General features: G+C 39.0%; 1 protein-coding gene across 1 annotated transcript in view; it reads right to left on the reverse strand.

Annotated features, from left to right (window-relative positions):
• Positions 1-1,558: 1,558 nt before the first annotated feature.
• Positions 1,559-14,891, reverse strand: part of tafa5l (TAFA chemokine like family member 5, like) — a 48,597-nt gene continuing 35,264 nt past the window's right edge. The window contains exons 5-6 of the mRNA XM_084087885.1: positions 6,711-6,758; positions 1,559-3,244 (exon numbers count right to left, since the gene is read on the reverse strand). Of these exons, the coding sequence (XP_083944011.1) occupies positions 6,735-6,758 (24 nt within the window). The 3' untranslated portion in view covers positions 1,559-3,244; positions 6,711-6,734. The remainder of the gene's footprint in view (positions 3,245-6,710; positions 6,759-14,891) is intronic.

Consider the following 14,891-nt stretch of genomic DNA (forward strand, 5'->3'; position numbering starts at 1 on the left):
AAGTTATTGTCCAGTTTGATTGATTCCCTTCCATCGCAATGATTATTAGTTATTAACTTATGGGTCACTAACACGACACCGTTCTAACAGAAAACACTTAATGCGATCTGGCCGCTCATTTGCTGCCTGATGGCTCGAGAACGCAAACCATGAAATAGGATCCAAGGTTCAAGCCTTGAAAAATTTATAATACAGAATTTTTTAATGCTTCCGCGTAGCCACGTGAACCGGAATTATGCCGACAACGTTTTATCTGTACACAGGTAAAGGGAAGGAGGCCTTCACAAGGGAGAGACTAGTTGACACTTCAGGACTGCGTTGTCGTCGTGTCCAGGCGCAGGTCCTTCTTCAGATCCGGATCCAGCGGCTAATATTAGCGTAAACGCCATCCTTCTTATGATGTAACAAGTACATCAGGATTTATGGGAAGTGTGAAAATATTTGTGAAATATTACTGAACAATGAACAAAAATACAAAATGTTTAGAGAAAATTAATGATGGACAGCCTATACTTATAAGCCTGTTTTGGCCTCAGTGTGTAAAAAATAAAGTCACGGGAAATAAAATAAGTACTGTTAATATTACAAGAAATAAATGGATATAAAGTTGGAATTACAAGAAACATAACTGTGAAAAAAGTCACAATAATGACAAATACAATAAGATAAATCAGAATTATAAGAAACAAGGTTAATAGCTGGTACAAATAAAATATCTACTACAATAAAATGAAATATTTACTATTCAAATGTTGCTTGCGATACAAAACAATTTTTTTTAGATTTTTACTGTGAAATGGAAACAGACTTCATTAGTTACTATCCGGTGCGGTGATTTCAAAGGCAGCAGACAGAAAAGTATTATAAATATTATAAACTATAAAGTAAAATATCTATTAAAAAAAACTATTTAAATGCTGCTTGCAAAAAAAAGGTTATTTTGAATGGAATCAGTAAAAAAGTGACATGACGTGTAGCCAAATTTGTGCACTGCATTTCACCCATCAAGTGCACACACACACCCGGAGCAATGGGCAGGCATTTTTGCTGCGGCGCCCGAGGAGCGATTGGGGGTTTGGTGCCTTGCTCAAGGGCACCTCAGTTGTGGGTAATGAGAGTGGAAGAGAGTGCTGTTCATTCACTCCCCAACATACATTTCCTGCCGGTACTGAGGCTTGAACCCAAACCCCCCCCCAGCAAAAAAATGCTGTTTAGGATCAGTTGGTGTAGTTACAATATCTACCAGAAGGGGCAAACTGGACCATGTTAAACCAGCCAAACCTTGGACCCCTTGGATCCTCACCAGTGAGGGAGTGGGGAGCGAGCGATGACTCAGAATAGAAAACCTGGAATGGATCTGGACAAGAGTGATTACGGAACACTATGAGGGAGGAGTAGAAATCAGTCACTCCACTCCACATACACTGGTAGAGAGATTTCATAAGAGAAGGAAAGAGAAAGAGAGATAGTCTGCTATTCCTAAATAACTATACGCCATAACGAATGAACACTGAATCTCCTTGAGTTTCTCAGTAATTGGAAGCGAGCGATGTCGTGCTCTGCATATTTGCCAGAAGCATAACAGACTTTATTAGGAACCATAAAAACACCATTAAAATTCACAACTGAGAGAGCCGGGCCTAGCTCGTGAGACTGATGAATTACTACTGTTCACTGAAAGTGACCATATTCTTTTACTTTTTCATCTTCCGGGACAGTGGTTATTTTTTCTCTGCTACATGAAACCAGTTACATTCATCATAAGGATTGATCTTCTTCACTGGTCATGTGGAGAACCGATCTGAGAATAGATCTGTGTGCTTTGTGAAAAGCAGACTGTTTTAGAGGAAACAAAGAGCAAAACACAAAGACTCATCTTTCACTTACTTGAAGTCAACATTTGACAGCACTGTTTAAGTTCTACCATGTATTTAAAATACAGGAAATAATGTAGGTTTTAGCCACTGCAATTCAATTGATGGTTAAAATTTTGCAGTCAGTTGAGCAGGATTACTCAACACCTAAAATGCCACTGGCACCTGTTAGATGAGGTATAAGTGGACTTGGTGACGTCAACCAAAGTAGGATTAACATGCACCAATGAATTTTGCACAATGAGACCAATGTCTATATACTAAGTAGGTCAATTTTGCCTTTTTGAAAATATGAATCAGCAAAGCATTTAACATAAGTTTTTACGCATTTATGTTATGTTTAAATTAATACTTTTATTCAGCAAGGATGCACTATATAATAAGATAACCAATCAGACCAGAAATATTTATTAATAACTCAAAACGATGCATTATGACTTCATGTTGACTTTAAGCAGCGAATAAGCGTGGCCCATGAAGAGACTCCTCAAAGCGTTGTGCACATTTACATGGACACACCCTTTATTTCCTATCTAGGTCAACATCCCATTGCAAGTGTCAATTTACAGTCAAAATAAAGTATTGATAGAAACGATATATCCATTAGAGACAGACATTTAAAGCAGAGAGTGAAAGAGATGCCCCGGAGAGGAAGGGACAGATGACATCCACACATTGTTTGCTAATCTTTAAATCACCAATGATTAGAGTTGATGGCATCAGTGCATTGCCATTCGCAGACAGAGCTCAACAGCACACAATCCATATGTTCAAACCACGTGAGGTCAAATCTACAGGATACATCAGTCATCTGCTGCTTTGTCCGCTTTTCTCAATTCTCTATTTGAAAGGAAAACACGTTATCCCTTTACACAGAGGTGATCTCTGGTGTATATTTAAAGGTCTCTGCTCATTCTTGGCCTTTTGTCGATGACATGTCCTCGCTCTGAAGACGCAGTTGGGGTCCATCGAGATCGTTCTTAAGCAACACCCTCGCAGGCTGTTCACAAGGAACTTATATAATCTTGCACGAACAGTCTTCTCTGTCTGCTTAACTGGAAAGTGAGTGAAATGTTCTCCTAGCCAATGTATCTCAAGATCAAAACAGAAACAGTTGAATTATGTCAAGGTTTCACTAAGAAAGGTTGCACGTCCCCTGCTGTGAGATGATGGTGGCTGCTGGGACTCGATGACCTGCAAGTAACAGTAGAGATGCTTGACTGATGGTGCACGGGTTCCATTTCCTGTTTGAGGGTGATGTGGATTTGGGCAGCTGATATCTTTAGCTCCGAGATGAGAGGGTGGACACAAATGTGTGGGGGCTGATGGATGATTCCTGTTTGGCGTCGCTCCTGTGAATGTCAGCAAACCTGTGCACACACAAAGAGAAAAGCATCGACGAGGACATTAGGGAAATGCATTTTGTGGCATGATCAAAGGCAAGAAAAAACGACATGCATTACCTTTTCCTGCCTCGTCTTTTCATGTTTGTTGATCTTGTGTGGCTCTTTTGTTTGTGTTTACTTAGTGAATGATGATTTTTTATATGACAGCATTCTGAAGAGCATCTGCTTTGAAAGGCGCATGCTTTTTGAAAAATGTAAATGGCAGAGGGTGAATGCACGTGTTCTTTAGCAAGAAAGCCTTAGCAAAATGATTATTTTGTTACACACAGGTCTTTCAATGTGGCTGCGCGCATCGTGTGGCAGTTTTTTTTTAAAGGGAATAATTATGCCACCCGTTGTCTGCCTGAGTGTTAATTCACATTTGGAGAATTAAAATTGAATATGTAAATAACATTGCCTGTGCAGTAATCAGCATTGTTTCCTCCGAGCTGCTGTCCTGCTAAGATATTCACTTATTTTAAATACAATCATGCTTTAGTACAGTCCTCAGCTCGTTCATAATGAATCTTTCGGTAACACTTTAGAATACTGTTCCGTCATTAATGGATAACTACACGGGAACAAATGAGTAACGCAATATTAACATTCTAGTAACTACTAAAGGTTCTTTATTGGCATCTATGATTCCGTAAGGAACCTTTAACATCCATGGAACTTTCCCCTTACACAAGTTTCTTTACAGCGGAAAAAGGTTCTTTAGATTATTAAAATGTTCTTCACACTAAGAAAAAAATGGTTCTTTTAAAGAACTGTTCACTGAAAGGTGGTTCTTCTTTGACACCTCTGTGAAAAGCCCCCTTTTGAACCTTTGTTTTAAAGAGTATATTAACTAACAAGAAACTTGAATTAGAAGGCAATGGTGCTCACTTGAATGCGGTAGTTCACTATTAGCTAACACTACTATTTTTTCATACCTCCCAAAGGACTACAAAGAACTATACAGTTCATAATTAATGAGAGTAATGCATAATGTATAATTAATTCTATTCTAGTGGGTACTGGTGGGTTCATGGGAACCCACCAGTAATGACTCAAGTATTACCAAATCCTTCAGAAGGAATTACTATTTGGAGCAGTATTCTAAAGTGAAAAGCATGATAACTCCCTAATATCGACTGAAGTCATTGATTTTTGTAAGGTTTTGGATAGTAATTACTCAAGTGTTACTACATCCTTCTAAAGGAATTATTTGGAACAGCATTCTAAAGTGAAAAGCATGATAATGACTGAAGTCATTGCAAGCTTTTCAGGGTTTTTTTTGGATTAGTAAATTTCTCCACAGAACCCTGACGCGCAACTGCAAAGGGACGGATGGCCCGTAGGAAAGGAATGTGGACAAATGTTGACACAACATCCTAAAATTTTGGACCCACTGCTCCTCGTTAAAGCCAATATTTAAACACAATATGTTCCCACCAGTCCTGAGATCTCTCTCGCACACAATAACTGCAATAACATATGCGCAGGCTGCAATGATGGCACTTTTCGTCATCCTCCGGCTAATAATAATGGTGATGTTTGGCGAACTTTGCATAGGCCTTTATCGCAGAGCTAGCATCAAGCATATTTCGCGTTCGTCCGTCTCTGCAAGAGAATTTAACCCTTTAAGCATGCGCAATGTTTCAGATAGTATGGCAAGTGTAAACACATGAATCGGATACAGTTGAAAGAACGTGTAAACGGACGGTAAATTGGGCATCAAGACCTGCAGTGTAAACGAGGCCTTATTTTCAGAATAACAACAATTTAACTTTTTTAATTTATTAATTTAAACTAATTATTAGGCTATAATTTTTTACCACTCTCCACACCTCCCTTGGCATGCTCTGGCACCCTCCCGGGGAGGCGCGCCCCACACTTTGAAAACCCCTGTTCTACAGTTTCAGCAAAAGAAATGTTCCAGTTCCAGAATAGAGCATAAATTATATTAACTCTAAAATTTTATAAAAGACACTGAAATGCCAAAATGTTTTCCAAAAACAATAATTGTAAAGGTAACAGGTTGTCAAGGCAACCATCAGGCTTTCAGTGTTTCCATCTAAATAGGTGAATTGAAAACAATTATGCAATTATTTCACTTTTTTTATGGCAGTAAGTTTGAGAATCCCAGAGTTAGAGAAAAAAGATCATATCAGTTCATTGCGGTTTAACTAACAATCCCCAGAATTTATAATTCATTTGTAAATCAGACATTCTCCCACATTACCCAGATCAATTTTTTATGCACGCCAATGTAATTGCCAAAATCGGAACACAATTTTGTCCATTCCAATTCCTCTCCATGTAAATATTTATGGTGCTCTCTCTCTTTGCTGTTTCTCCATCTACTCGAGATTGCCTTGTGATACATGTGGCGCTCTCTTGAGAGAGGAAGACGCACTATGTTGGAAATGGTGATAACACTGACTAGAACGGCCATAGGGAATTTCATTTCCTAGAACCACCGTTGAGTCCACAAAGCCTACAATCCGCCCTAGAAGTCTTACACAACAGCTTCCCTCTGAGATGTTCTTTAAGTGCTCACTCTGGACCCTTTTATAATGGAGTTTTTCAATAAAAACTCTTCCCTTATGACTAGCTTTTTAACAAAGTGCTTTTGTTAAAAGTTTGACTGTTGGAATAACACTGGCGTGAAAAGGTATTGTTTCCCAAAGGACACTTTTCAATACAGAAAAACTGGTGTTAAATTACTTTATTATTATAACAGAACAGTATTCAGCATTTTATTTTGCAATGTAATGGAAAGACTGGAAAGCTATTGCTCAGAAACTGACAGGTGCTAATTGCCTCAAGGATTAACATACATTTATGCAAATTTCTGTCCTCATATTATCCTCCCGCACTGCAAAACTAGTCTTTCCCAAGCCATGTACACTCGATGGGAATCGCTTGAAGCATGACGGAAAGACAAACAACAGCTGGCATGTAAATATATCTTGTTAAATATAACCGTATCTCCTTCTTTGCTACCATCAGGCCATCTGCAATCGCTACTGAGGCAGAGCGCAAGGGATTTTGGGTTTCAGCTCACGTCCTGCGACATCATCTTCTCCCTTCATCTCCCGATCCCCGGCAAAACCGGCGCCCCCAGCTGCCCTCTAATCCTGCTTTAGCCCTTCTGCTGATCAGGTGCGTCACTCTTAACACAACTTCATCAACGCCGCCGGGGCACAATTGGCTGGATAAATGATAAGATTTCCACTCGATTTCTGCTCTGCCTTATTCCACCTCTGTACCTCTGCTCTGTATCTGTCATGTTGCTTTAAAGCAAACGCTGTGATAGTGTTCTTGTCGTTCGCCACGTTTTGTCGCTGTTCTGCTTTGGACCTGCTCGCTAGAAGACCTCCGTCATCGCATATTAGATTCAGAGACAATGATGGCTTACTAAGGAAAAGCAAATAAGAGATAATCTTACTGAAGCACCACTCACCTCCTCACGGCAATCTCAAGTCCTTTAGGATGGCTCCTTGGGCAGAGGCTATTAAAAAAGAGAAAGAAAATAGAGGTCAGATATTTCACTAGACTGCGTTATCTCTACTTACGATATCAATTAATAAATGTCAGAAATGTTTCATCATTAAAATTCTACCAAATAACATGAAAAACTGTGAAAGGGTGATTCTCAAAATATGGTGACACGGTTTAAAATGGTCAAGAAACTCCATATAAAAGGTATCATTCCATAACAACCATTTACTTAAGGGATATTTCACCACTGGAAAGATGAATATGTATTTAAATTGGGTCATTTATGTAGTAGAAATGTGAAATTATTTTAGAAGTTGGTGCCTTCTAGACTGAGAAAAGCCAGAAAACCCAGGATTTTTGGCTCATGTGGATGAAAGAGAACAACTCCCAGAATGCACTTGCTTCGCTGCCCTACGAGGCCTACCGGTTACAGAGAAGCAATGATACAACTAGGTTACTAGTTGACTCGAAACTGAAAAGACGCCGTTTTATCGTGAGATTGAAAACATGCGAAACTAGCGCCTCCTACTGGCTGTAGTCTCTAGCCTCTGTCCAAAAAAGCCTCAGATGACGCAAAATGACGATTTCTTTCCAGACACACAATACAGAAATCTCTTGTCTCGGGGACATGAGGGAGGGAAGCACGGTCATTCCAAAATACTACCGGGTTTCTACTGATACAAAGCTTAGTGCTAATCGGTGAAGTATCCCTTTAAATAATATGAACCTAAATATGTTTTTTATTTGTTTATAATTGTTTTCCAGGTTATAAGTTTAACAAGTTGCCCGCCAAAAAAGTAATTAAGAATTTAAGTGTAATGCATTTAAATTAAATTATAAAATGATCAATGTCAAACACTAAACTAAAACTAAAAGATTGTGGAAAAATACTCCCAAAATCAAAGTTCAGAGTAAGAAGATGCTGTTCAAATGTGCACATTGTGATTTTCCTACCATTTAAAAAAAAGTTATTTTCCATAAGGGTATTTTAAATGTCATTGGTTCATTTAAAAAAAATATAGATATTTTTAATTTTTGTGTTATAATTTATTTAGCTGAATCTGACCAGTGGCTTGTGTTTTGAGATTATATTGAAACCATCTTTTTTTGAGAATTTATCCAGTGTTGCAACCCTTTCCTAAAAATAAACTAAAAATAACAAAAGTCAAGTTGTCCTTCATGATTAGTAGCAATGTCAAAATGTTAATATTTACCACTTAGCTTTCTGAAATTTAGATTTTTGAAATTTATATCTTGACAATGACCATAGACTGTAAAAAAATATGGACATAGTGTCCGTGAAGTCACCCGTATGTTTCTGAAGAGCATTTTTGAAGCCCAAAGTGGGCGGAGCCGGCCATCTCCATCTTGGCAGCACGTCATTGCACATCACTCCTGGTTAACCGAGATTAGCTGAGTTGTTTTTTTATTTTTTGGGATTAGCTGAGGTGACGGCTAACAGACAGCAGACAAACGGATGGTAGTGACAGCGGTGGCAACCCACCTGTCACTCAAGTGGCCATTCCCTTAATTATGCAGAACTTTAAAATCACCCCCCACACTGTTGTCATGAAGGGCAAAATTTGCTATATAGACCAAAATCACTTTTTGTAACAGGCTGTACACATATTCTTTTTCTGCTGTAATGTTGGGCATTTTAACATGGGGGTTTTATGGGATTGACTCTCTTTTGGAGCCTGTCTCTAGAGGCCAGTCGATGAATTGCAGTTTAAGTCACTTCTGTGTTCCAGAGAGAGACGGGAAGGTTGTCGCTTGACAATGACCCACAAAAGACAATCCATCCACCCACCCACCCTTCCATCCATCCACCCTTCCATCCACCCACCCATCTCTCTCCATCCACTCATCCATATACATCATTTCCACTGAAAGATAAGGCCAAGTTAGAAGTGATTTTAGTTAGTTTCTCTCAGACACTACCAGACTGTCTGCAACACTCTCAACCCTGCTAATGGTGGTAATACAAGTCCTCTGCTGTCTGGTTTATGCTCTGAAAGCACCTCAAATTAGCCAGCACTGTATTCTGCACTTCATAGGGCTTTTTTTGAAGCCTTTACTCTCAGATCAAGTTGAAGAAACTTCCAACTTTCCACTTGCTCATTCAATGTTTATAAAAACCTCTTAACCCCTCAAGACTTCGAGTCCCTCATTGGCAAGCTCATGGCTCTTGGAGCCGCTACATTCATTGGCATGCAGAAGGCACTCTAAGCTGTTCGTTGGCACCCGTGCTGATTGGCTCGTCACCGAGTCATTCACAATGGTGTTGACAGTGCCCGTGATTCTATGGGTAGAGCTGGTTTTTCCAGTGCCCGCCTGCCCGTATGCCTTTCTGCCCTGGAAGCCTGGCGCTATCTGTGAAACCCTTCACGCAGTGCATCTGATCTGCTGCACCTCTCCTCAAACATGTCATCTAAATGCTAAGCACTCATGCTGCATTGTTAAATGAAAACAACAAGAACAGCAAAAGCAAACAAGAAAATCCTGCAACCGGCTGCAAGCTTTTTTGATTTGATTTTTTCCAATTTCTGTTCTTCAAGATCCTAGACACATTCTTCCTTCACCTCGAGATGTGAGGAGAATTCTGAGAGTGTTATCACGTAAGCTCAGTGCACACTACTGTATATGATTTTCTGCCACAGCTTTGCTGTCTGAGACAAACTTTGGGAATTATCTTTGATTGCTTGGTGTGACATGATCGACAGCGGGTTAATTGCTTTGGCAATGAATCTTAGCCTCAGATGAAGTTTGAGCAACAGTCCTCCAGTGTCAAATGAAGAACTTGTCTACAAGATAAGCAAGATAAATACAATGTTCATTAGAGTTCTCATTATTACAACTGTACTAAAAATGACCTCAAAATCCTTCTTTCAGCCAGCGTGAGCCAACAAATTGTAATTTAGCTGTGAGTTGTAATTGTAATTGTAATTTATCATTAGTATGTTAATGATGACACAACAGTGTACAACAGTGCCCAACCACTTTTTCTGGAAGTATTTTTCCCATTGGGATTTTTAAAAAAGTCTAAATAAGCCTTGAACCAAAACCACCAGCTACGAGGTGAAACATCAGACAAAAAGACTGTAAACTTCATGACTTTCTTGTTACCCTTTCTTTTAAGGTGCCCTTGTTACACTGTAATTATATATGCTGACTATGGTTGGGTATCATCTGAATTTTATAGATTCCGATTCTTATAAAAAATTGAACAAAAAAGGTAAAAATACAACTGAACAAAGATACGATTGAAATAAACAGTGTTTTAAGATTTTCAGGTATTCAGGTATAGCAACTGTAATCAAAAGTAAAATAACACTGCACTTTATGAATAAAATGTACAGTATACATTACACATAAAGGTATACAGTCAAGAACAGCAAGTGAAGTTTCTTTGTATTTTGTTGTTTGTTGTTAACGTTATAATAGAGACAGCAGCAGCAATATCAGGCTGCTGTCACTTTAAGAGCTGCACGGATCCAATACACTGTTGCACATGCGTTTTAACCAACTGTGTTTACAAGGCTATTTTAACAGAGCACAGAAACAGCACAGACAACAGTGCGTGAATGGTTTAAAATCACATTAAAATAACTTTCTGTGAGCGCTGAAAACAGCGCATGAGTCTTCTTATTACTAAGTACATGTAACAAGGACACTGTAAAATAAAGTGTTACCACGGCTTTAATTAGGGAAAGAATTAAAATCCTATGCAGTATTGCGAATTACATAAAATAAAACGGGAGAAATACAAAACTATTGATTTAAAGATAATAATTTTGTATATAGAAATAATATATTTTGAGTTATTATTGCAAAATATGCATATTATGCATGCAACTATTTAAGAAGTTTGATAGAGTAAGGAAACGGACTCAATTACATCATTCGCTGTGCTTCATGGGAGTGGGTGGGTGCTCAAGAGTTTGTGTGTCGCGATTCTCTGATTGGTAGAGATTTCTCAGAGGAATCATAGGTAATGCAGATTTCAACAGGAATTCTTTAAAAAATAAATTGAAATAATACGGACTGACAGAACAAACGCATAAGCCATCCGATAACAACCTCGTAAGTCACAGTAGGTCTGTCTTTAAAGGTTTATACATTTTTGTTCAAAATCAGCTCCTGCAAGGAGAAAATGAATAGGATTTTTACTTCTGAAACCCGACCGTTGCACTCTTTTGATGATGTAAAACGCCCCGTCAGTGCTCAGTTGTTACCCAAATCTGATCTTACTGGTGTCATATATCGTACAATCATAAAGTACAGAAAAAAAATTCACATGGTGTTATGCATATTGGTGCAGGGATGGCTTGCTTCTAACAGAAAAATCATTGAGAGAAGCAGCCATGACCGCACAGTCCTGCTTCTTACGACTGAGTTCCTCCAGTGCTTTATGCTCGACTTGATATTGATTTGGTGACACCAACTCTGAGAAAAAACTGCTGAGGCAGCGACTGTGGGAAGCACTATTAACTGTTCATGCTAATTAATGGGCTAAATAGGTGAATGCGGTCTCATGTGGTAATGACGGAAAGAGGCAGAACGAGACTGAGTAAGAGACAGAGGGAGAGGGACATGTGGAAAGAATAAGCCATTTCTTGTGCCTGCAAACAATCGGATGAAACAGCTCCTCTGTTAGCATGTTACCACAGGGGATTGTGTGCTGCCACAGTACTGTGAATGTCGTAGGGCATTAGTCTGCAAGAGGAAGATGAAGAGTATGCAAACTTGCCTGCTAGCAGAGAGGCCCAGATTACAAATGTGTACTTTGCTAATTGAGCGGATTAGCTATCATTAGCGCAAATGATGCTACTGCTCCAGGTGTTCACGTTGCAGGAGGTAAAAAGTGCTTAACAGTAACACTATTTACTCTCTGAAAGAGATACTCTCTGTATTCACTCTGAAAGAGTAAACTGCCCCATCTTTCATTTTATGGACAAATAACCCTAGACATTTTTCAATACGTCTTCTACAGAAGAAAGAAAGTATACAGGTTTGAAATGATATGTAGATTAATTAATGATGATTTTTAAAAAATATTTAGAATATCAGATTAGTATTTCGTGATGTAAAATTGTTTGTGTGGTGACACTTTACAATAAAGTCTAATTTGTACCAGATAATTCATATCATGAACAAACAATGAACAACATTTCTTCATTGCCTTTATTAATCTAGGGATTCATTGTTAATTTACAAAAATACTATTCAAAATACATGCACTGATGCTTATTTTCATGATGTGTGAAGCAGGCCTATGGAAAGCATTTGGAAGAGTGTGGCCGTTCAACCTCATGCCGTTTAGGCAGGGATTAATGATTTTGTAACCGTGGGAGACATGCATTAACACACTCGTGTTAGTCTCCATTCCACAGTAACAGCAGTAAAAGCGATATGTGCCCTTTGCGGGAGGCGGCGAGGGCCGTTCCTCCGACTGGCCTCGACTGGATTTTGAATTTAAGGTTTGATTAATCTCCTCCAGTGGCTGTGAGTGGAGCAATTAAGGCAATTATAAATCACTGGCAAACTGCAGGGACGAACCTGATGGGTAATATAGCGTATATTGATAGAGTAGCCTTTGAAAATGACTGCTAAACTCCAGTCAGCCAATAGTTAGGAGACATTTTTCAGGCTTTATCAAGCATCTCAATGAAATGAATTTCAAAAGGAAGCTAGATTCCCTGGTGCGATATGTGCTTTTCAAGCCGCCTGTGGGAGAGCAGGTCACAATGGAGAGAGAGCATTTCTCTCTCTCTTTTTTTAATGCTATGCTTTTGTTCTCTGCTCGATGCAGGGCTCCCATGACAAAGAGAGTTAATAAAAAGAATAAAGAAATTAATAAATTAACAGACGCATATATGAACTGGTAAAGAGGGTCGTTTAGAGATATAGTTTAATGCCAGCTGCATATGATTCAAATTCTTTGAGGCATCGCAGTTTCAATCACTTCAAATGCATTATTGAAAGCACCTTCTTTTGGAAGATGTTTCAAATGAATTTTTCATCCTGTTGGTTTTCCTGTAGTAGAAGAGCTAACACTCTAGTCTCGGTATGCTAATAGGCTATGTCTTCAAATAAATCCAAAACAGTAGCGGGGGCCTTTGAGAAGGACGATATTAGACGTCCTCTGATCATGGCCTGATAGACCCGCAGCAAACATCTCCGAAATATTCCTCTGGGAAATGTGGGATGCAAAAACCATAGTTCAAAGAAACCCTGGCAATCCTTCAGATGGAAAATGGCCTAAACGTGGTTTAAGTGACGAGGCGGCTGGCTGAGAGGGGCTTCTGACGGGAAAGAGAAGAGGCCAAAAACATAAAGGAATCGTTTTAAGAGGGAGAGGTGGTGAGGGATGAGAATTTTTGAAATCAAGAATGATGCATGCTAAGAAAACTCAAAAGAACAGAACGCGTGCTTAATTCACTCAAACCTTAACAAGGCAATCTGTATCTGTCGACCCAAACAGAAATGGCACATTTAGATGTAATTGCCAGTGTTGTGCTGCGCTCATTCTCTGTGCTCTGAAATAAACGGAAACATTTTGATATTGATTAGAGGCAAGCTTTGATAAGGGAATTACTCGTAACGATCTCTTGAGCACCAAATACATAATGAGACTTGCATGGATGTGCTCAGGGCTTTTCAATCAAACCTGTTTTGACACTGTAGGCGTACACTTGTTGTCCTAAAATATACAGTTTATATGATTTATTTTACTAAATGTGTTACTTGACAAGAATTTAAATATTTGCAGAAAGCAACAGTGAAAAATGTAGGGCCTATATTTGACATTCAAAGCCTTTAAATCAATGCATTTTATCTTCTCCAACACTGGAAGATTTTTCAATGTTTTTTTTTTTTTTTGGACAAGTGAAAAAATATGCCAGTGCAGTAAGACAATATTATATTACAAATACAAAGAAGTCAAAATATCTTGCTTCCCAAAAAAAAATATTCTGTTGTAGGGTTTTATTAAAAGGATAGGTCATCCAATAATGTACATACACTGCTAAAACTGTGTCCTATTTAATAAACCTTGTATCATTTAAAATCTGTATGAATCTATTTTTCTCAAATTAGAAATCACTGGTAACCAATATTGTTTGGTTACATACTTTATAAATCCACAGCCTGCGACAGCAGATAACAAGTTAGATAGATTTCCTAGTGTCACTCTACTGAGAGAAAGGGTGTTTTCTTTTTTGCTAACACCTTGCCACTTCAATTACAAAAAGCATCCCACGCTGGCACTCGACTAATGTATTTCACTCAATTATGAATAAAGGCACACACTGCTGTGTCACACAGGCCCCTTTGAGGACCCACGGAGCTGAATTTGGATGCCCTCCTCCCTACGGATGAGGCGAAGAAGAATCAAATCAGGCGACCCGCTGCGCCACGCGCTCGGCTCCATAAATGTATTCAATAAAAAGAAGAGGGGAGGGGTTGAAAAGGGTACAGAATCTCAAAGGATTGCCAATTCTCCAGTGTGTCAGATATTTAGTGGCCTCTAACAGTGCAGGCGTGAGTGGAAAGCGAGCAGGCGGAGCGAGGGAGACGGCTCGTGGATGAGACGCTGTGTTTGCTCTGACCCTGTCGCAGCCGATCTCACCGAGAAGGCCCCTACAACGGCTGGCTGAAAACAATCGCCTCATTCCTCCGCACCGCTCCGTCGCTCTTTCCCTCCCTCTATACGTCTCCTTCATCCTTTCTCTCGGTGCTGATGACTGTGCAGTGACAGAGCAATGCCATTACCCAGAAGAAACCGAGGGGAGGCGGAGATTAAGACAGAGAAAGACACAACGTCAAAAAAGAAAAAAAATCACAGACAGAAGCAAGGGAGTAGCTTTGGTCTAAACAGGTTTCGATTTGGAGGGGAATTCAACTTCTTTTTGGTGTTTGACTAAAATATGTTTGTTTCTATATAATTGTATAGCTTGTAATAATATAAATAGTTAAAAGCAGCATTACAGAACCTAGAATAATAAAGAAGATAAAAGAACAGGAAAATAATGCCCCAGTGAACACGCCTAAGGCAACAAGAAACTGAATTTTGCAAAAAAATAAAATTAAGAAACCATGTTATTCTAACATGAATTTTATTCCTAATTCCATGTTTGCACAG

Source organism: Abramis brama (assembly GCF_963993115.1).
Source record: "Abramis brama genome assembly, chromosome: 16".
Classification (NCBI taxonomy): Eukaryota; Metazoa; Chordata; class Actinopteri; order Cypriniformes; family Leuciscidae; genus Abramis; species Abramis brama.